Source organism: Petaurus breviceps, unplaced genomic scaffold (assembly GCF_028583685.1).
Source record: "Petaurus breviceps papuanus isolate PSGF00001 unplaced genomic scaffold, PetGlider_PUasm1.0 90792, whole genome shotgun sequence".
Lineage (NCBI taxonomy): Eukaryota > Metazoa > Chordata > Mammalia > Diprotodontia > Petauridae > Petaurus > Petaurus breviceps.
Genome location: NW_027187347.1, coordinates 9857843 through 9882025, shown reverse-complemented (window position 1 = coordinate 9882025; position 24183 = coordinate 9857843). Strand labels below are relative to the sequence as shown.

General features: G+C 38.3%; 1 protein-coding gene across 8 annotated transcripts in view; it reads right to left on the bottom strand.

The window, feature by feature from the left end:
* The window catches only part of SIDT1 (SID1 transmembrane family member 1), a 171126-nt gene that overhangs the window by 123906 nt on the left and 23037 nt on the right, over window positions 1–24183 (bottom strand). For all 8 annotated transcript variants that reach the window (XM_069069883.1, XM_069069884.1, XM_069069886.1 and 5 more), the window contains one exon: window positions 704–825. In XM_069069883.1, coding sequence (XP_068925984.1) covers window positions 704–825 — 122 coding nt within the window. The remainder of the gene's footprint in view (window positions 1–703; window positions 826–24183) is intronic.

Genomic DNA, 24183 nt, shown 5'->3' with positions numbered 1-24183 from the left:
CTGTTGTCCCCATGGGGGGGCGGGGGGAGAAGAAGAGGAAGAAAAATAATAACAATAAGATTCAGTAAACAGGCAGTAAGAAAAAATCTAACCAATTTTACTTCTTCCAATAATACATTTTTTTCTTCATTAGGTTTTACATTTCTGACTGAAACATAAGATCTCTTTCTGACTGTCTTGAGAGTTAAGACTTCTAACAAAATAAATTTAGGGAAGTTAGGAACACAAGTCTTGTTCAGGCCTGTCCAGAACATTAAGCTCATATCTATTTAATCTGGCCATTTGCTGGGTTATACCTATAATACACCAGAACAACCAAGTTATATGGAGCCCTGCAAACAGCAGGCACTTGGGACACTGACCCAGGAGCTCCTTACTGGTGTATCCAGAGAATTACCCCCCATTTGAGATACAGAACATTTTGGAAAACAAAAAGTTTCTTCCAAGGTTCTATAGAACCACATAGCTTTTATGCATGTCTGAAAAGCAAACAGAATGTAAATCTAAGTTGGCCAGACAGAAAATACAGTATTCTCTAGGTCCCTGCATGCCCAATGGATTTGTACTTAGCATATATAAAGTGACAATAACACAATGATTCTATCTTACTTTCCCTTGCAGTGAAGCAAAGCCCATTCTGAGGTCTAGTAGTCAGTGGAGGAAACTTAATACCATCATCCTCTGTGGAAGAATAATCACTTACAATCCTCGGAAGAGTAGAGGCACCTGCCAGGACAGCACCCCTTTTTGCTGGCGAACCACAAAGAGGACAGGATACTTGAGGTCCTCGGAGGAACTGTTCACATATACTCGAACGGCATCCACCTGTGGAACGAGGCAGAAAGAATGTGAAAAGTATATCCTCCTCCTAAGCCTGGGTAATACAGTGCAAAGAGGCTGGAGACCCTGACTTGAAGTCTACCTCTGAAGGCATTTACTTGACTAAGTGACAAATCACGCAACCTTGTTGATTGAGCGTCCGATTTCTCATCTATTGAATGGATACAAGGATATTTGTACTACCCACTTCATAGGCCTGTTACAAGGTATACATTTGGCAAACTTTAAAGCTGTATAGAACTATAGAGCTATGATTGCTGGAGAGTTTGTCTTCTGCAACTGAGTGGCAGTTAGAAACCTTTTGATTGCTAATGGTAATTTTTTCTTATTTGTATTGATTTTGCCCTATTTTTTCTTATCTTCTGTACACACAGTTAACTATACTTTGGGACTTTTTTGAGGGGCAAGTGGGGTTAAGTGACTTGCCCAGAGTCACACAGCTAGTTAGTATCTTAGGCTGGATTTGAACTCAGGCTCTCCTGACTTCACGGCCAGTGCTCCATCAAATGCTGCACTTAACTGTCCGTCTTTGGGAACTTCTCAACTTGCCCCTGGATCATGGAAAAAGAGAAAGAAAGGAGTACCCTTTGTAGAAAGAACTTTATCTTGTTGAATGGACAGTCACATGTTCTGTGAAAAGCTCCCAATAGACTATTCTTCATGAAGAATGGATGATGGGGTGAGCAGGCGTGGTGGTGGACATAATTCTAAATTTTGATTTGTTCAACAGTTTGAATTTTCCTAAACTAGACTTGATTTTCTAAAACAATCACTCTCCCTCCCCCACTTAGTGCTTTGGAAATGAGGTGACTTGAGTCCTTGAACCCAAACATTTTTCACTGGTTGCCCTTCAAACCTAGAATCGTCTCCTTCCTCATCTCTGCCTCTTGGATTCTGTGGCTTCCTTCAAATTTCACTAAGAACCCACTATCTGTAAGATGTCATTCCTGATCCCCCTTACCACTAGTGCCTTCCCCTTGTCTATTATCTCCATTGTATTCTGTGTGACTCTTGTACATGATTGTGTCTCCCATTAGTCCCCGGAAGTCAGGGATGGCTTTGTGGTTTTGTTTTGTTATTGCCTTTCTTTATATCTCCAGTGCTTAGCACCATGTGCTTGGTACACAGTTGGTGCTTAACAAATGTTTACTGACAGAATGACTGACTGACTAGAACAGTGGTAAGCATGTTGGATCTGGACTCTAGAATCTATCTGCTTCTTCATTCTAACTCTGACATTAAAAGCTGTGCAACCATGGGTGAGTCATTTCACTTTCATACACCTTGATTTCCCCATCTGTAATATGATAGATAATACTTGTGCTACCTCCCCGAGCTATTGTGGGGAACAGGCTTTCTAACTCTTAAAAGGCTTTATGAATGTGAGTTAGTAAATACTTTCCCATTTAATAGGTCTTTTCTTTTAAAATGACTGAACAAGAGTACTAATTATCAAAGGTATGCTCTTTAAAATAAAGCATTTTAAGCTTCAAAGACATTTCACTCTATAGAAATTTGAGGAAATGGAAAAGCCAGACAGTGAGTGTCCTGTGAGAGCAAACATCAAGGCCAAATTCAACAGAAATCAGGGGCTGAGCCCGTGAACTCAATTGTCAGGTGTTTATTAATCCAGACACAGTGGTAGGTGCTGGAGATACAAGTACAAAGAATGAAGCAATCCCAACTCATGAGGAACTTACATTCTAATGGGGGAGACTACAGGGACACACACACACACACACACACACACACATATATATATCATGAATATTAAGTTAATAGTACAATATGCACAAAGTAGTTAAATGCAAGGTAGCTTGGAAGGGAAAGCACTAGCAGTTGAGGGAATCAGGAATGATTTGTTGCAGAAGATGGTGCCTGAGCTATATGTTAAAGGAAGAGAGGGTTTCTATGAGGCAGAGGTAAAGAGAGTGTGCTTTCCAGGTAGGTGGGATGGCCAATGCAAAGGCATGAAGCCCAGTTTGACTGAATCACCTTGTATAGGAGGGAGAGTAATATCCAGTGATCCTGGAAAGATTATATAAGGAAATTAGGTTGTGTAAGGCTTCAAAAGTTAAACAAAGAGTTTATGTTTGATCCTAGAGGCATTAAGGAACCACTTCAGTTAATTGATTTACTTGGTGCTTAAGGAAAATTACTTTGGCAATATGGAGAATGGACTGAAATGAAGAAAGATGAGGCAAGGAAAGCAATTAGGAGGCTGTTGCAATAATCCAGGAAAGAAATGATGAGGGCCTGAATTAAGATGTTAACTGGGTGAGTGAAGGAAGAGATGAGAATGGTGGTGATCAGACAAGTGAAGGAAGATAAAAGAAGGAATAGATGAGAGAAATGTTGTGAAAGTAGAAATGGCAATATTTGGCAACTGACTGAATGTGTAGGGAGAATCCAGGACAATGCTGAAATAAAATTAGGGGTTGAAGGGAAGTCTTCTATTAGAAGACTTTTTAAGGTGAAAATCCAAACTGTGCAAGAAATGAATATTCAGATTTTGTTATGTTCACTTCTGAATTTTTTTGGGAGGGGGTATGTGCTTGAATATTCCAAACATTTCTATTGCTTTAGTTTCTTGTTGTTGGTTTTTTTAATGATTAATTCACATTCCGCCAGCCCTCCCCCCCACATACTTTTTCTCTCCTACATTAGAAAGTGAACCTTCGGGGCGGCCAGGTAGCACAGCGAGTAAGAGCACTGGCTCCAGTGTTGAGAAGACCTGGAGATCGAATCCCGGGCTCAGACACTTAGCACCCACCCAGAAACACCTGGCCGTGTAACCTTGAGCAAGTTACTTAACCCCAATTGCTTAGGGGCAGCCAGGTGGCTCAGCGAGTAAGAGCACCGGCTCCAGTGTCGGGATGACCTGGATCAAATCTGGGCTCAGATACTCAGCACCACACCCAGAAATAATAACTGGCCGTGTAACCTTGAGCAAGTTACTTAACCCCGATTGCTTAAAAAAAAAAAATAAAAAAAAGAAAGTGAACCTTCCTTCAAATATAAAATTTTGACCTTTTTTTTGCCTTCCATGTCCCTTCCAAAAAGAGGTCCAGAGCTGAGACAGAAAACAAAATGGTTAGGGGAGCAGAAGAAGAAAAGAAATATCTAGTTGTTTTTTTTCCCTCTGACTTAGCTTGAATCCCTCTGCAGGAGCATGGGAGGTTTCTTGGGATGGGAAGGAGAAGAACAGACAGTCCACCTGATGCAAATAGGAACCATGATCCACCAAGCAGAAGAACTAAAACAGGCAAGGCAGTACCTTTGATAAAACCTTTCTATGTCTTGCTTGCGTCTCTTAATTGGAGGTTGAATTTTCCATTGAGCTCTAGCTTTTTCATCAGGAAGGTCTGGAAATCCATTATATCATTGAATGACCATCTCCTTGCCTGGAAGAATATGTTCAGTTTCACTGAGTAGGTGATCCTTGGTTGTAACCCAAGCTCTTTTGCCTTGTGAAAAATTATATTCCAGTTCCTCTGATCTTTCAGTGTAGAGGCTGCCAGATCCTGTGCGATCCTCACTGTGGTTCCTCGATATTTGAACTCTTTCTTTCTGTCTGATTGTAGTATTTTCTCCTTTACCTGGTAGTTCTGGAGTTTGGCCACAACATTTCTTGGACTTTTCAATTTGGGATCTCTTTCAGGAGGTGACCAGTGGATTCTCTCAATTTCTATTTTACCCTCTGGTTCTAGTATCTCAGTGAAGTTTTCCTTGATGAGCTCTTGGAAGTTGTTGTCCAGGCTCATTTTTTCATCATGATTTTCTGGTAGGCTTATGATTCTCAGATTATCTCTCCTGGATCTGTTTTTCAGTTATTTTCCATTGAGATATTTTACCTCTTTTTCTAATTTTTCATTCTTTTTTTTTTTTTTTTTTGCTTTTTGGAGGGCAATTGGGGTTAAATAACTTGCCCAAGGTTACATGGCTAGTTTTTTCGTGTGGGTGTTAAGTATCTGAGGTCGGAACTGAACTCAGGTGCTCCTGACTCTGGGGTCGGCGCTTTACTCACTGTGCCACCTAGCCACCCCTAATTTTTCATTCTTGATGTTTTGTTTCACTGATTCTTGATTCTAGTTTTTAGCAAATTATTTTCCGTGGTTAGTTTTTGGAGCTCCTGTTCTATATAACACATTTTTCTTTTTAAGGAGCTGTTTTCTTCATTGTAATGTTTTTCTAATTTTGCAATTTTGATTCTAAAGGAATTATTCATTTTATCTTCTATCTCTGTAATTTGGTTTTCAAAGTTCTTTTTGAGCTCATCTAAGAATGCTTTCTGTGCTTGAGACCAGTTCCCTGTTGAGGCTTTAGCTGTGGGTGTGGAGTCAACACAGTCTCCCTCTGAATTTAGTTCCTCCCTCTCACAATAGTAGGACTCCAAAGTCTTTGTCTTTGCAGTCTGCTTTTTTTACCCATTTTGAGGCAGGGCCGTAGCCACACCCTTCCTCTAGGGTTCCCAAGCCTTTACTGTTTAAAGTTTTGCCCTGGGGCAATAATTACTATGTTTTCAGGGTCAGAGCAGGGGATTAGAGCAGCTGGGGTTCACTCTGCCATCCTGGTCCCTGTAAGTCCAAATAGGGGCTTTTTAAATTTCTAGGCTGTGGATTGGTAGTCCCAGGAGTAGCTGTTGCCCCTGGCAGGGGCCCTGCATTTGACTCTTACTCTGCTCTGTCCAATCCCAGCCCTTCAGTGATAGTCCTGGCAGTGGTTCTTGTGGTTGGTGGGTCAACTTGCTGCCATGTTGATCAGGCCTCGTCCGGGCCTCTGAATGCCCCAGTGTCCAGGCCCCTGCGCCGGCCAGGGTCATCTTCTGGGCTTCTGCCAGAACTGTCTCTCTTTAATATAGTATGTAGCACAGTGCTTGGTACATAGTAAGTGCTTAATAAATACTTTTCATTCATGCATTTGAGAATTTTCCTCCCTGCAGGGACTGGTAATGGCAACTGTGGGGCAGGGGGTTCATGGGAGTTCCATGTGCTTATCCAAAGCTTTTGGAATACAGGTTAGAGACCAGAAATTTGAGAGTAGACTTTTCCAGTTCAAGAGACCCAAGAAACTAGGGTATTAATAGAGTTACCATGGGAGCACACTGGAAAAGCTGAACTGTGCTTTCCCAGGTGACTTGAAAAGATAGTTAATGGATAATGGTCCTCAATCCCAACCCCTTATGTAGATGGGAGAGGAGATTTCAACTTTTGTGGGAAGGGACACCTCCCAGCAAGATGCTAAAGATAATGTCTAGCTTCATGGCAGGTTACCCTTTCTGACGAAGTTCCTGGGCTTGCAATCTTGTCCAGATTCTGAGGCAGCTAGTGGTATAGTGGTTAGAACACTGGGCCTGGAGACAAGAACACCTAAGTTCAAAACTCAGCTCAGATACTTACTAGCTATGTGACCTGAGGCAAGTCATTTAGTCTTTGTTTTCCTCAGTTTCCTCAACTGTGGAATGGGGATAATAATAGCACCTACCTTTCAAGGTTGTCACTTAGTCTCTGTTTGCCTCAGTTTTCTCAACTGTTAAATGGAGATAATACCAGCACCTATTTCCCAAAGTTGTTGTGAGAATAAAATAAGATAATATTTGTAAATCACTTAGTAAAGCACCTGGTCTGTAGTAGATGCTACGAGAGTGTTAATAATCATTATTATAATTGGGGGAATCTCATCAAATTGAGAAACCCTCTTGAGCACCCTTGTTACAATCCCATTCTTTATATAATTAGCACTCATATCAACATAGGATTTATATCATTAAAAATAATCTTGTGTTTTATTCTGTAAAACTGAATCCTGTGCTGTGCAATATACAAAGAAGGAATAAATATAGATTCTGAAATCAAAGATGTTTCAAGTTGAACTCCAAACAGTGACTCTGGGATAGATATTGTCAATGCGTTGAACAGTGATCAGTTTCTAAATGTAAGCTAATTGTTCTTAATTTAACTTGGATAGAAGTGCTGCCTAGGTGGCCTAGGGATTATTTTAGGTAACTTCTGTTAAAATTTCCCAAGCTATTTCCCAATTCATTCAACTTCTGCAAAGATGTAATCAGGCTCCACAGAAAGCCTACAACTTGTTCATCTTGTTGGTTAGAGAGTCTTTTTGGTAAAGTCAAAATCATGTGTTTTAATCATTATGATGGTAATGTAAGTTGCTCTGGGTGGTCATTTTGCAGTTACATGCCATTGTTATAGGGTACAGCCATTTAAAGAGAACAGATGTTTTAGTGTTAATTCATCACCAACACTGGAAAAGCAACTCAAAGTAAATGCTAGGTTAGAAATGTCACTTTTGTATATGAGAACAAGGCATTATTAGACTTTTAGAAATATGATGAAGTAAGAGATAACAATGGTACATTTTCATGGTCCCTTTTGTTATAGGAATAACAAAAATAAACAGAACTACCAGAAATCCTTATAAGAAAATAAACACTCCTAAAAATAATGAAAAAAAATAGGAAAAAATACAATCCACTGAAAAATATTATGGAATAAAAAGGAAGAGAAAAAAACCCCTAAAAATACTGAAACAGCACAACATTTGTATCAGAAACAATGAGAGAAATTCATAAAGACACAATAAATTGGGTAACAGACACACACTCAAAGAATTAAAGGGTGAAATAAAATCCGCCAAAAAAAGAGCAATCTTTGGGGAAATGCTGCAAGACAAAAGTATGAAATTAGCAAAACAAAATCAAAATATCAGTTGAATCTTTTAAAGTCATAATGGACATATTTAGGAATGGAAGGAATAATTGAAACAAAAACTCCCAAAATGATTCAATTAGAAAAGTTTGAGAAGATAAGGTAGAGGAATGTGACAGATTAAGAAGGAACCTGAGGATTAAGTAGGTTTCCAAAAAATTTCAAAGAACATAATCACTATATTTTAGAAAATTATGTAAGAAAACTTCCTGGAAGCACTGAAAAGAAGGGATAAATTACAAATAGAGAGAAGTCATAGAACCATCTTGAGAAGAGACTCTTTGAGGCTATTTACAATTGATGCTTTTACTTCCTTTCCTCCCACTCCCTCCTTAACTCTCTACTCTATCTTCCAACCTCATCATTTAACTGAAACTGCTTTCTCCAAAGTTACCAGTATCTCATAGGACCAAATCTAATGGCCTTTTCTCAGTCCTCTTTCTTTTTGACCTCTCTGCAGTCTCTGACACCATCGATCACCTTCTTCTTCCTGATATTCTTTTCTTTCTAGGTTTTCCAGACCCTGCTCTCTCCTGTCCTTCTACCTGTCTGACAATTGCTTCTCAGTCTTTATTGTATTTTCATCTAGGTCAGGCCTGTTAACAGTGGGTGTCCCCCCGGGATCTGTTGTGGGCTCTGTTCTCTTTTTTCCTAGTGGTACAAGGAATAGAGTCCTGGGCCTAGAGTCAGGGAAGGCCTGAGTTTTTTTTTTAAAGCAATCGGGGTTAAGTAACTTGCTCAAGGTTACACAGCCAGGTGTTTCTGGGTGGGTGCTAAGTGTCTGAGCCCGGAATTCGATCCCCAGGTCATCCCGACACTGGGGCCGGTACTCTTACTCTCTCTGCTACCTGGCCACCCCAAGGCCTGAGTTTTAAATCCAGCTTCAGTCACTTCTTAGTTGTGTAACAGTGGGCAAGCCACTTAATTACTGTTTGCCTCAATTTTATTGAATTAAAATGGGAATAATAATAGTAACCTACCAGGGTTGTTGTGAGTATGCATTGAGATAATATCTGTAAAGCATTTAGCTCAGTACACTACACAGTAAGTTCTAGAAATATTATTATTATTATAATTTCACTTGGTAGTCTCATCAGCTTCCATGGATTCAACAATCATTTCTATACAGATAATTCTCGAATTTACTTGTTCAGTCCTGACCTTCAGTCTTGCCTCCTGCTGCTTATTAGACATTTCGAACTGCATATCTCATAGATAACTTAAGCTCAACATGTCCCAGACTGAACTCATGATTGCTCCCTAAAGTTCTACCTTTCCTAACTTCCTTATTGCTGTACAGGGTACCACCATCCTCCTTGACAGTTGGGCTCACAATCTAAGTGTCATCTTTTGCTTCTCTCTCACCTCCCATATCTAATCATTTGCCAAGTCCTGACATTTCTACCTTCACTACATTTCTTATATACACCTCCTTCCCTCCTCTAACATTGCCACCACCCTGGGGCAGGCCCTCCTCACTTCATACCATGACTATGGTAATGGTCTGCTGGTTGGTCTCCCTGCCTCCAGGTTTTCCCCATCCCAATTTATCCTCTACCCAGATGTCAAATTGATCTTTCTAAACCACAAGTCTAGTCACATCAACCCCTATTCAATTAATTCCAGTGGCTCCCTATTGCCTTCAGGTTCCAAAAGAAAATCATTTAGTTTGTAGCACCTTCTATAACCTGCTCCCCTCCTACCCTAACAGTCTTCTTGTACCTTACACCCAGTCCCTCCATGTAGCGTCAATCCAGAGACACTGGTCTTGCTGTTCTTCACACTAGACATTTCATCTCCTGTCTCAGAGCATTTTCACTTGCTGTCTGTCCCCCAAGCCCTGAACCCTCTCTCCCCTCATCTCTGACTCCTTCCCCATCCACCCCTTTCTTTGTGTTGGTGAATCTTCTCAGTTGTGTCTAATGCTCCATGACCCTATTTGGGTTTTCTTGGCAAAGATAACACAGTGGTTTGCCAATTCCTTCTCTAGCTCATTTTAAAAATGAGGAAGCTGAGGTAAACAGGGTTAAGTGACTTGGCCAGGGCCACACAGCTAGTAAGTGTCTGAGGCTGGATTTGAGCTAACATCTTCCTGACTACTCTATTCACTACTCCACCCAGCTCCCTTAAAGTTCTTATTAAAATCTCACCTTCTACAGGAATCCTTTCGTGACTTCTCTTAATGCTAGTCCTTCCCTCTGTTGACAATCTCCCATTTATCCTCTCTCTATACTGACATTGTGTTTTAACATTGTCTCCCCCATTTGACTGTGAGCATCCGAACATCCGGAACTGCTTTGTGTCTTTCTTTGTATCTTCAACCTGTAGCACAGTGCCTAGCATGGGATAGGTGATTATTGACTGACTCCCAACGAGGAAGAACTAAGAATTCACCTCACCCAGGTAATTATTGCCAACCTTCAAAATTACAATGACAAAAAAAGAAAGCTTTTAAGCTGCTAGAGATGTCACTTAGTCCAAAAAATCACTTGAATATCATAAGATTTTTCTTTAAGTACCAGAAATAAAAGAATCTGGAATATGATAATGATAATGTATCAGATATCTGGGTGTTAACCTACTAAGGCATTCACTCATAAGACATATAAAAATAACCCTGTGACAATTCTGACAGACATTAAGATTGCTAGATTGAGGCAATATGGTACAAATGTTAACATGCCAATGTTTTCTAAATAAACATACTGATTTAATGTTATTTCAGTAAAAGGGGGATGTTTCATAGAATTAACTAAAACAGTAAAAATATGCATGGAAAAAAGGCAAAGATATCAAGAGAAAATATTAAAATTGAAGAAAGGAGACTTGTACCAGCATACTTCAAATTATTCTATAAAAGCACTGATTATAAAAATTCTCTAATATTAGATTTAAAAAACAGAAAAATTAGAACCAAAGGCATACAGTAAATTCCAGTGGATAAAATTAACATTAGGGTGGGAATTGTTATCCAATGAAAACTGTGTATCAGAATAACAAAATATGTGGTCAGACCCGTATCACATGTGATTTTCTACAAGTAATTCCAAAGAGATTAAGAATCTAGGTATAAAAAAAATGAGCCATTAAAAACTGGAGAAATAAATAATGATATATTTATCTCAGTTGCAAAGAGGAAAACCATTGTTATCTATTGAACAAATGAAACAAGTTATTGGTGACAAAATTCACAGGGATGATTATGTAAAAATAAGATAATCTTTCACAACAAAAGTAGTATATTTAGAATAAAAATATATTGGGAAATCAGATATATCTGATGAAAACATGATATTCAGAATTTTATAAAACTTACAAGAATAAAACAATCAGTAGTAGATAGGCACCAGCAAGTTATGAACAAACAGTTTTCAAAGAAGTCACAAATGATTAACAATAACTTAAGTATTTGATAGCCATTGAAAGGCAAATGAGAGAGACTTTGAGATACCATCTTTCACAATGACAGGAAACATGGTACTAGCCAGGAGTCAGGAAAGATCTAGGTTCGAATTCTGACTCTGACACTTACATGGTTTCTCTAGGGCTTAGTTTTTTTTTTTTAAATATAATAGCACTAGTAGTTTCTATCTCACACAGTTGTTGTGAGGAAGGTGCTTTATCAAACCTTAAAGTACTGTATACATGTAAGCTATTATTACACCTGTCAAATTGGCAAGGGTAACTAAACACAATAAAATTCAGTGTTGGCAGGGTTATGAAAAATATTTATGCTATTACTCTTTTTTTTTTTTTTTTAAGCAATTGGGGTTAAGTAACTTGCTCAAGGTTACACGGCCAGTTATTTCTGGGTGTGGTGCTGAGAATCTGAGCCCGGATTTGACCCAGGTCATCCCGACACTGGAGCCAGTGCTCTTACTCGCTGAGCCACCTAGCCGCCCCTATGCTATTACTCTTACTGAAGCAGTGAAGTGGTACACTCTTTTTGAAATCTCTAACTGGGATTGTTTTTTGTTAATGTTGTTGCTATTTTATGCTCCCTGTTTACGTGTGACTCTGAGTTGATGGAGAGAATGCTGATGAGAAACATGGACATGTATGAGGGTCAGAGCTGGTGAAAGAGGTGCACATGATTTGATGCAGACTCCAAGGAAGGAAAAGAGAAAGGCTTTGGCAGCTGCAGACCTGTAGGGGAAGTTAGCTCCTCAACACACCCCTGATTTCTGGATTGCTTCCCCAGAGACTTTGGAGAGAACTTCTCCTTGGGTGATTAAGTCTGCTCTCTTGATTGATCTGAGGTCTTACTTTGATCTCATTTGAAGAGCTCATTTACTTTTGTGCATTTACTGCTATATTTTAATCTGCGTAATTTCTCCAATTTCTATTTGCTGTTTTGCTTGGATAAATAAATTTACTTGGTATTTGCTATTTGTAATGATCTTTTGTGTAACTAGCATTTGATGAGGAATGAAGATGGCAGTATAAGTTTGGATATACCCTGCCCCTTGAGAGTGACCAGAGAAGTGGATTTCCTTTTGAATCCATAAAATCGTACCCCTATACCAGCAATATTTAGGGAGAAAATAGATATAATTCTATTGTTAACTGTTATAAACATGCTCAGTTTAGGAATAAACCATACTTGTTGGAAAGCTAGGAAGGTTTTCATTACATTTTTTCTTTCTGAATAAATGGATAGCTCCCTTAATGGAGTACGTGGACTCAGACAAATGTGTGTCCTTTTATCCTGCTTCCATTAGAATTTCCTGCCTTGTTCTCCATTGGCTAGGTGCAACCTTCCAAACTGCCCACATCGTCCTCCCCTTACATAGCAAGGGAAGCATGTGTACAAGCCTCTAGTCCCCTACCTCCTCAGAAGCCTGGCCCTGCTAAATCGCAGCTCTGATTAGAACCAGTCACCTCTGACCCACATTCTGCTATCAAAGATAGGAGCACTTTTAATGATGTGGAAACAAAATTCCTCCCATCATTTCCCACATTAACTAACATAGTTTTTAGACTACAAACTTTAACTTAGTTGTTGGTATTCTAAATGTGAGATCCTTGTCCAGTGACCAATGAGTGAACATACTCTTGGAAGAAATAAATTCTATCAATATCAATATTCTCTCTCTCAACAAAGACAGAAGATGGAAGGAAGTTGTGGCAAATGTGTGGCAACAACAATAGATAGTTTTTGTACTCCATTGTTATTCTCAAGAGAAAACCAGGAAGGGCCCTAGAAAGTTGATTGGACCTCCAGTGATGGACTTATGGGAAGTCAGGTATGCATGAATTGCAAATTGCATTAGAGGGCACATCCAAATGAATAAGATTATAGATTTGTAGGAATTTTTTAAAATTTTGTTTATTTGATTGTTTAATTGGTAATAATGTTCGCATTTTAATTTTTTAAAGGAAAAAAGTCCATATCACGTGAAAATAGGTTTCTTTAGAAATGCATTTATTATACTCAAACAACTCAGTTTTATCACTGGCTGTCCTCAGACTCAGACACCTGATTCTAAAGAGAAGCAAACATTGTCTTTACTGACATAAAACAGGCTAAAACTTGTTAGGATACTTGACTTAATTTAAATAAATCAACAGCAAAGACTTCCTTAGGCCTGGGTGTATTCCCCAAATAGCTCTACTTGAACTCTAGTTATGATTAAAAGTGCTTTGAAAATGTGAACTACATTTTCAGGACATTTGCTATTTTAATACAAACTTCTAAAATCACAAAACTACTATGTCACTGTGATATTGCTAATACTGTATGCAAGGAAACAAAAGTATGGGGGAAAAAACCCATAAAGGGTAATAGTCATTTCCAAACTTTCACAATTCTACAAATAACCAAGGGTTGCCAAGAATGTAAAGAAAAAATATTGATGTATTTTTACAATTTTAACTAATATAAATAATATAAACTCCTAAAAATGAATGACAAATGCATTAGTGTATGGAGTGCAAACTCCAATGTAGGTTTAGTAAATTCTGTCCTATATCAAAATGTTATTGTGTAATTTTTACAGTTACATCTTTTTAAATCACAACAGATGTCCTCTGCCTCCACCAGAAATGAATCATAATGTTCCAGCAGGAACCCAAGTGATTATTTTTTTCTCTTTGCTCTGCTTCAGAGTAGAAGCCAAATGCTGTCATAAACGGCCCTCCTACCTTTGCCTTCTCCCTGTAACAGACCTAAGTATTTCAGCTTCAAGGTAAAGGAGGCAGAGGTATGTCCCTGGAACTTGGCTACTCTGGGAGCTCCATTCACTCAGTTCATTTATTAAGAGTTCTGTTCTAGGTACGGGTTGGGTTTGGGGAGGAGGAAAACTCTAGCATTTTAAAAATACTGTGAAAAACATAGATACTCTGATAGGCCGAGGTTCCTCTGTTCCTGCCTCTGTCACATAGGTTAGTTTAGTTCTTTTCCCAAAAAGCCAAGAAATGTTCCTAAGACTTGACTGGCTCAGAGACTTTTTGGTTATCTAAAAGGCTTAAAAAGGTCCACTTGGTGGATATCCCAAGGCCCCACCAGTCACCACACCCTGTACTTGGGATGAGATGTGGTTCCATATGGAAACTGAGGGGGATAGTGTTTCCACATGGAGGCAAGAAGGCTTCCTACCCAAGCTGAGTACTGTGTCCTTGTAGTGAATCGTTATAGTCACCATTTGTCCAGACTTGCCCATTATGAGTTGAGTAATGAATGATGGCCCCTTTAGAAACATGGGTAGGATTCATTTGGCCTCTGTTGTTAAATGGAAACGGTACATTCAATATTGCTCTTTCTCAGGTCACTTGGGCAGTGATAGTTAGGGATACTCTAAGTGTCTAGAAAATGAAGGTTCTGACAAGTCCTCCCAATGGGTTAAGTGATGAGCTACATCTCATTACCAGTGTCTGAGAGACCCTTGAGGGATGAGCTGGATAAGACCTACATCTACACATCTACAGTGACTCCTGGCTGTTGGGCATGCGTCTGACCAAGTGGTCCGTAGCCTGCAAAGGACAGAACTATGCAATCAAAGGCCCCCTTTGGTACTAGGAACAATAGAGAAATTCTGCCTGCTTTTCTACAGATGACCTTGACTCTCATAGTGAAGAACCCGTGACTGTACCAGAGGTAACATCATCTTTGCTGTGGCTATGATATTATTAGTGCTGGTCCTACTCACTATTGCTGTCTTTTTTCTTTCTTTTTTGTTTTCATTGTCTTTGTCTTATACTAGGAGGACTATGGACTGCAAAGACCTCTTATTGACCTTAGTACAGATTATCTGGACCCTTAATGAAGAATTGGCTAAAGATGTCATGCTGTATGCTGTAGCCCTCATGTTTCTGATGCTACTCATGCTATTACCACTTTAAGTCAGGGAAGATCCATTGAGAATTGCAAAGATTTGACATCATCTGCAACATGGACCAGACTGTTGAGATCTGTTACACAGTTGTTCCAAAGTGAGATGAAGCTTAGTCACTCTGGAGGCCATTAAATACTTTGTTTGTTTTGCTGTATTTTTTTCACTTTTCTCTTATTTTAACTATTATGGTGCCTCTGCCAGGTTCATTACATTCCTGAGATTAGGGTTATCGATAAGGATCCTAAAGTGATCTACACATTGGAAGGTTCCCTAGAAGACCTATGGGATCTTGCCACCAAAGGGTGGGATGTGATAGGCCAGGGTTTCCTTGCCCTGTTAGGTTAGTTCTTTTTCTAAAAGCCTGAGAAGGTTTCACCAAGACTTGATTGGCTCAGGGGTCTAAGGCCCGAGCCTCCTCCTAGTTGTTGATTCAGTTTCTTGGGGTCAAACGCCATATGGACATAGCTTTATGTTCACACAAGAGAATAAAGAGTCCTGTCCACAAGGAACTGGGGCCTTTCACACTTGGTGGATGTCCCAAGGTCAAGCAAGTCACTATACTCTGCTCTGCTGACCAGATGTATTTCCATATGGAAGCAAGGCTCTCCTATCCAGTCATCCCCTAACCTGCCTTGTTCAGTATCATTTTCATACCATAGCTATATAAACCTCCCTTTGTTAACTGTTGAATGACCTATGAGTTTTTCATTTTGTTTTAATATCAGATTCCTGAACTAGATTCAACTCTCTATAAAGAGTAAAAAGAAAAAGGAGAAGAAAATGAAATGATAAAATTCTGACCTTAACATTTAACTTATCAAGACTCAGAGTAGTTCTGAATATTTCTTTACTAGAAGAAGGAAAAAGGCAAAAAAATTCTGCAGTTTGCTCCAAAGGTCAGCTGTATATTCCAACTCACAGGTGACAGGAGATAGGTAGTGAATTATGGATTTTTGTAATAAACATTTGGTTATCTCATATGAATATCCTAACCATTGCTTCATTTTTGTGTGTGTTGAAATAGGCCAAATGTTGTTTATCATTAAATCAGAGCAAGGACTTTTTGTGATAAGGACATCATTAACCCATGTTTAAACTATGTATTTTAATGGAAATTATTGTGGCTAGATTTGAAAATGTGCTAATTTTTGTGTTTTTACTATAAATACTGATGATGTATCACAGAATATCTTTCTAAAAAATGAACCATTTGTCTGTTGGCTACAATTTGGTAATCACATTTCATGGTGGGTTTTGGGTCAAAATTGTGAACCATACAAATTTTATTTTTAGTATGTCAATTTGATTCAACAAATATTTATTTAGTGCCTGCTACTGGTAAGACATTGTACTAAGCACTAAATATACAAAGATGAAAATGGCTTAGTCTCTTTCCTCAAGGAACTTTCAGTCTCACAAAATTTAAGTACTGCCTGGTCTAGTCTTTTAGTACCATGAGCCCACTAAGATATCAAGTACCTTCATGGTCTCCTCTGGTTGTTTTATTAAAACCTACTTTTGGAAAAGGATTGAGCCCTGGGGCGGCTAGGTGGTGCAGTGAATAGAGCACTGGTCCTGGAGTCAGGAGGACCTGAGTTCAAATTCAGCCTCAGACACTTAACACAAAAACTAGCAGTGTGACCTTGGGCAAGTCACTTAACGCCAATTGCCCTACCTTCCCTCCAGCAAAAAAAAAAAAAAAAAGATTGAGCCCTGGATGCCAAATTTTTTGAAAGCCATTTAAGGTATGGGGAAGAGGGTGGGTTAATAGGGAGGAAAGAATAGTAAATAAAACAAACTTCCTGGTCCTGAAGGGGATATTGTATTTGCTCTGTCCAATTCTGGGGAACCAAGAGATGAAAATTACAGGGGGATAGATTTCAGCTTGATACAAGGAAAAATTTCCTAGAGGTTTCCAAAATGAAATGAGCTTCCTTGGGTCAAAATTGTGTGACTACTTGTTAGGGATGTTATACAAAGTATTCATGTACTGAACTGGTTTTGTCCCAGACAGCCTCTAAGATCCCTTTCAAATAAGATTCTGAGTATAGGCTTCCAGTCAATATAGCTGCCTGAACAGAAGCAGACCACACAGCTACCATAAATTTACTCTAGCAAAAACCTGAAATTTGTACCAGACTGAATTCTCTAGCCCAGAAGTACACATATACAATGCGCACACACATACACATGTACATATACACACGTACACACGCACACACACTCCTTCAATAGGAAAAGAGGCTGCCAGCAAAGCCATTCATTCACCAACAAACAACCTAACAGTAATTCAGCACTAGAGATGGACTAAAAATATTAGTAACCTGCAAGGGTTGGTGTCAAAGGCAGCAAGATTATTAAAGTTTTCCTGAGAAAATCCCATGGTGGTCAGAAAGTCCTAGGATGGGGACTTCTCAAGTCCTAATATGCTACAGCAACCATTATCAGCATAACAATACCCAGTTCAGGACCCCCCAAGGGTTACCTTCTCTTGAGATGCCAGAGAAAGCCCTGAAGTTTCAATACTCTGAATCTCAAAGATTCTACCAAGAGGTAGAAGTCAGAGCAGAACCTGGGGGACACAGGACTGACTAACTCATTCAGAAATGCATCATGGGGGCAGACACTGCCTCTAGTGTAAAGGCCCTATTTCAGGTTCTAATGCTGGAGAAGCGAGCAAACCAAAGAAAACACCAACTAATTTTAAAAATTATTTTAGATCTAAACATTTCCAAAATGAAGAAGAAAGTACCTCTATGGAGCAGAAACTTAAGGGAGAAAAACAGATTTTTCACAAAGACTCTAAAAATGAAAGAATTGGAAGGAGATAAATAGCTTAGAAAGGAAAGTGGTAAATCTTATCCAAAAAAGGAAATTGTTAAAACTAGAATAAATCCAAGATAATTCAATGACTCCATGAGATAGCAAGAAATACGAGAACAAAATCAAAAGATGGAAAAAAAAGAGAAAATGCAAGACAGATGATACCAAAAAAGACTGACCTGTAAAATAGGTAAAGCAAAGATCATTTAAGAATCAATGAACTCAATACAGAAAAATGTATTGCATGACTTCACATATATAATCTGTATCAAATTGCTTACCTTCTCAAGGAGGGAGGGGACAGAGGAAGGGAGAGAATTTGGAACTCAAAAATTTTTAAATGTAGGTTAAAAAACTTTTTTACATGTAATTGAGAAAAATAAAAGTTTTTTAAAAAGTTGTTCAGTTGTTTTTCAGCCAAGTCCAACTCTTCATGACCCCATTTGGGTTTTCTTCCCAAAGATATTGGAGTAGTTTGCCATTTCCTTATCCAGCTCATTTTACAGATGAGGAAACTGAGGCAAACTGGGTTTGACTTGCTCAGGGTACACAACTAGTAAGTGTCTGAGTTCAGATTTGAACTCATGAAGAGGAGTCTTCCTGACTCCAGGCCCAGGCTTTGTTCACTATAGTCCCTATAACCTTGGTGTTTAACAGTACCTGTACATGACTTTGTAAAAAATGGCCAAGAGACTGGATATGACATCTGTGATAGATATGGGTTTCACTGTTGTACAGCAGGGCTTCATAAACCTCCATAAGTTGTATTAATGTGAGTGATTCCTTTTTATCAGTTTATAGATGAAAGTTAATAGGTTTTATTTTGGGATTCCTAAAGACCTGTTTTGAAGATTTTTCACAATTTGGAATTCTTTCAGGGGTATCAGACATGTAGGAGAACAGAAGGAGAGCTCAAACGGCTGGAGAAATATTTCCCATTCTGGGTTGGGGACAAAAAGGAGGATGGGAAAATAGTAGTGAAATTTCATATATTATTGGTAGACCTGCTGAGGCACACACACACACACACACACACACACACACACACATACACACAGAGTAACACCTCATTTATTTGGCATTACTGGGGAACATGAAGTTCCACATGAATTTTCTAGATCACTTAATTTTTTAAATGTCAAAATATTTTTTAAAATTTATTTTTAATTTAATCTTTATAAAATATATTTGTCTGGGTCTTAAAGTATAACATAATTTTTAAAAATTTTGGTCATCATTATGAACATCAATTATTGTATTATATATCCTCAGAGGCTACTGAAATCTATTGAGCTAGTTAAACCTATACTAATTAGCTCCAGGTAATTAATAGATTCTGAGTTTGCTCAATGCTTTTGGGGTTTTTTGTTTGTTTCTTCTCATTCATTACTGGGAAAATCTGGAGATGGAAGGGACATCATTAGAGGTCAGACAATCCAACTCCCTTATAGGAAACAGGTCTATGAAGGTTAGATGACTTTCCTAAAAACATGTAGATACTAAAGCTACTGTCACTTAGTTGTTACTTCTTTCATTGAACAAATATTTATTTAGGGCCTATTATGTGTAAGACACTATTTCAGGTTCTAGGAGAGAAATGAAGAGACAGTTATCAAAGCCCATTAAAAAAAAAGATTCTCAGAGTTCTGTTCTTAAGTGTTCCTTCCAAATAAAGGTGGTCTGGGTGGAAAAAAACAAGCTTGTTAGAATTAATGCCTAAAATAAGAGTAAATAGTGAGTGAGTAAGGTGAAGGCCTCAGAAACTCTCTTGAGTTTAAAAACTCAAATTAAAAACTGGAGTTAAAAAACAAGATAGACACACTATCTTAGCTGGTTTTTGGTTCTTTCCTGGTCCTTTGTCTCTTCCTCTTTCATGTCAATGATGTTGCTTAATAAAAGTTTATTAAAGGTTTCTGCCAAAGGTTTGAATATGGTAAAGTCTTGTTCAGAATTCATTTTGCCATTCCAGAGACTGATAGGCAACAGAGAAAATGCAATTAAATTTGAGACATGAAGGCAAGCCACATGAATAAGGGGAAAAAAGTAGCCATATATTCAGTGTATAATGACTAGACCCCAGCACCTTGTAAAAAGCCAATTTCTCAGGGAGTTGAAATATTCCCTCCTGTTGCCTTTTTCCTGTTGTCATGACAACAAGAGCTACTTTATTAGAAATCCTCTTCTTCCCTGTGTTTACTACAAATAAAGAATTAAGGGGAGGGAGGGAAGAGAGAGAATGAGAGTAGACAGAAAGAAAATATTATTTAAGTACTTTTATTTACTCAAAATCATGGGGGAACCTAAAGCTTGGAGGCTCCCATTTTAATTTTTAGAAACTCGGCATTATGAAAAGAGAAGGGAAAAGTCCCAAGTGGAATGAAATGTTTCTGTCTCTGTTATATAAGCAGAAGGAAGAAAATGAGTCTGATTTGAAATCTAGTTTACTTTTCGTTAAAATAATCAAGTAGCAGGACCTAGAGATTTTAATTCTAGATGCTAGAAAGAACACTTAAGCTTCCACTACCAAGCAGCACCACTGTTTCACTTCAAGACCTTAGGTAAATTATTTTTGCCATCTGTGTTACAGGTATAATAATTGTTAACTGCCCATTTTCACCAAAGGGTAAAATGCAGGTCTAATTAAATCTCCTGGAATGTGTAGATGTGTGTATTCGTGTTGGGGGTAGAAGGGAGAGTGAGGTATATGGTGGTACGGGTTAGGGTGTGTCTGGTACTAGTTCAGTGTCTGTCTTCATTCACACATTTTCCCCAGAGAAAGGAATTTGAGGAGAGCAAGCTGATGATTAGAATGACCAATAATTTTATCAGTCATGAAACAAGCCTTCTCTTAGCTCCCTTAAACTACTCTCAAAGTGGTGTGAATAAGCTCTAATGAGAGGGGTCTCTAATGGTAGCCTAGGGGTTAGGGAGGGAAGGAGTTGTGGAAAGAATCCAGGATAGGAGTGGACAGATTTTCTCCCTTTTGCACTTTCAGGAGGGTAAAGGAGAAGAGTAGAAAGAATGATGGGCATGGAGTCAGACAGATCTGGGCTTGAATCCTACTTCTGTCACTTAATAGCTGTCTGGCTTTGCATAATACTTAAACTTTTTGATCCTTGTTTTCCTTATCTATAAAATGGATATTGGACAGCTAGATGGCACAGTGGACAGTGTGCCAGGCCTGGAGTCAAGAAGACTCATCTTCCAGAGGTTAAATTCAGCCTCAAACATTTACTAGCTGTGTGACCCTGGGCAAGTCACTTAACCCTGTTTACTTCAGTATTCCCATCTGGAGAAGAAAATAGTAAACTACTCCTGCATCTTTGTGAAGAAAACTCCAAATGGGGTCACATAGAGTTGGATATGACTGAAGAATGACTGAACAACAAAAAAATGGTTATTATCATACTAGTACTACTTATCTCAGAGGGTTTCTGTGACAATCATAGGAAATTATATATGTTAAAGTATTTTATAGCTAAAAAGCTCCATAAAAATACAAGCTCTTGCTATGTTTATACTCTATAAGGACATCAAGGGCAAAAATAGGATGAAAAAAGAGCATTTAGGACCTTGGATGAAAAGTATGCAATATAATACAAAGAATTATGTAATTAGTTATGAATTTGTATAATTCTAATACTGCAATATACTCTCAGACATGTCAAATCAGTCACGTGTTGAATCCTTTAATCCTTGAAAGTATCATTGGCCAGAGAAAAAGAACACATGACATTTATATAGAAATTTTTATAATAATTATAGCTAATATTTGTATATTGTCTACTATGTGCCAGGCACTATGCTAATTGCTTTACAATTGTTATCTCATATGGTGCTCACAACAACCTGGGAGGTAGGTGCTGCTAACATCTCCATTTTATAGATGAAGAAATTGAGGCACACAGAAGTTATGACCTGCCCAAAGTCATATTGCTAGGAAGTATATAAAGCTAGACTTGAACTCAGGTCTTCCTGACTCCAGGTCCAGCACCCTAGCCACTTAGCTACCTAGCTTCTTTTTTACAGAATACTTTCTTTGCAACAAATGAGTTGGTACAACTCATATTATCTTCACTTTACAAATGGGAAGACTGAGACTGAGACTAATAGCTTGCCTAGCATCTGGCAACCAGTAAGAGTCAGAATTAGGATTTGTAATGTTAATGGGATTTAAGATCTTCCTGGCCCATTGATAGACCTCACATGGAGCCCATTAAGGGGAGTTTGGCTAGGGGAGGCTTGCCTGTAGGAACACTCACACCTTTTACTAATTTCTAATTAGGCACTGAGTGAGGAGGGTTATGATGCCTTCTGGCTCTGAGAAGTGTATATATACCAACTCAACTCTGAGTTGGTATTTTGCTTTGGGGGATCACTTATGAGAAGGATCTTGTGATTCCCTGGTTGAGATTCTGAGTGGCCATATGTTCAGAGCTCTCTGATTATTCAGATGTAAAGGCTCTCTCAATCCATGAATGTAAAATGTATAGTTGATTCAGGCAGTCAGAGCCCTGTCTGTTGGTCTTTATTTCTTTGCTTGTATTTTCTCTGAAGCTCAGGGTGCTGACTTTTCCCCTGAACTAGAAAATGTGATTAAAAAACATTGTCAACCCCTTAAACAGCTATCTTTCTTATAAAGCACATCTAAGAACCTATGCTAGCAGCCATCCTGGGTGTGTCAATGTTGTTGCCATTACAGGATTCAACCCAGAAGTTGAACTTTGAACTACAGACATGAGACATTACCAATAAAGGTAGTAAGGCCCCAGGGTGGTATTCTGGAGGTGAAAGGTTAAGTCCTTCAGGGCACAGCTCTAAAGAAAATCATGCAACATTGCTGTTTGGGTAGACCATAATTTGACCATAACAATCCATTTCATCCTCCCTGATTAATCAATCATTAATCAATTTCATTTTTATTAAATTTTTTTTAAATTAACACCAAATAAAATGAACGCTTCCATATAAAAATAGAACCCCCAAAAAGAGTATTATTGTACATGAAATTTCAAGTCTCTGTTATATACAACTTTTCTAAGTGTTAGAGGTGGTGCATTTGAACCCAGATCTCCCTAACTTCAAGTTCAGCATTCTAATCATTATACCACATTGCCTCTTTGAAAAGAATTATATAGTTGTTATTTCAAATAATCCATGATCTCATTGACATGACTATCCCCTTTACTGGTGTAGATAAAAAAAATTGAAAATGAACTCAAGTGCCTTTGAAAATTTGTATTGGATCCATAGATTTCTTCTGGACATATTCGGTTAGGCATAGCCACTTTTCTTGACTTTTCATATAGTACAATAAGTACTTTGATGATGGATTCCAAATATGATGATGGTTCAGTTAACCTCACCAGTATGGACTGGTTGCCAAAGAAACACCAGAAAGTCTCCTTATACTATTAGATTTGATGAACACATAAATTTCTTCCAGTCCCATCTATGAATGAATACCCATTGTGACCTGCATCTCAAGGGAACTCTTTGCAAGCTCATTCCTTCCTTAACTGCTTTTCAACTGTTTTGTGAGGGGATATTCTTCCTAATCTTCCATTCTCCTCCTCCATAATGTTTTGCTTTGTTTTGTTTTTTCCAAATGAGCTTATGTTTTGTAAACTGGGTTTGCCCTTAGTTCCTGTGTTTCTCTGTTTGGAAATGAGAGCAAGTAATTGCTTAGGTGAGTCAGTTTATTGTCTCTTTTGTTCTTCTTACAGTGACTGCTTTGTATCAGTTAAATTTTTCCTAGGAATTAATAATAAAGTAAATCTTTACCTTTTTTCATTTTCTATTATTCCGATTCAACTTTTTTTTTTTTTTGCTTTGAGATTGGATGTCCAAAGTGCAGTAGCCGCTCATGGGTCATAGCTTTGACCTACTCTATTTCTTACCTGCACAAGCGACCCCTCCCCCCAGTAGTCAATATAATTCCCTACCTACCCCTCCATTTCTGGGGGCTCACCATGTGAATGCTCATCTTTGTGTGAACATTGGATTGACTCCTGAGCTTAAGCAATCTACTTGTCTCAGTCTTCCCTAGTAGCAGGGATTGTAGGTATACGCTACCATGTGCAGTCCTAACAAATTATTTAAGCAGGCTAGAAATACTGTATTTACAAACAAGTTTTTTTCCTTCTAATTTGCTATTGGATTTCATGTCTTCCAAGCTGTCAATGATGTTAGTATGCAGATGAATTCAGAAATAATTACATCATTTATTTCTTATTAAGATATAGTGAATTTCATTTAAAAAAAAAAGATGTGCTCAATTGATCATTACATCTAGCATCTTATGACTCTCTTAAAGAAAGTATTCATGATATACATATGAAACTTTAGACTCTTAAAGCTTTGCATATTTTATTTCTTGACACTAAATCAAAATTTTCAGTGTGTTTTTTTTTTACATTCTCCTCTGTGTCCATCTTTGTATAGGAACCACCAAGTATCAA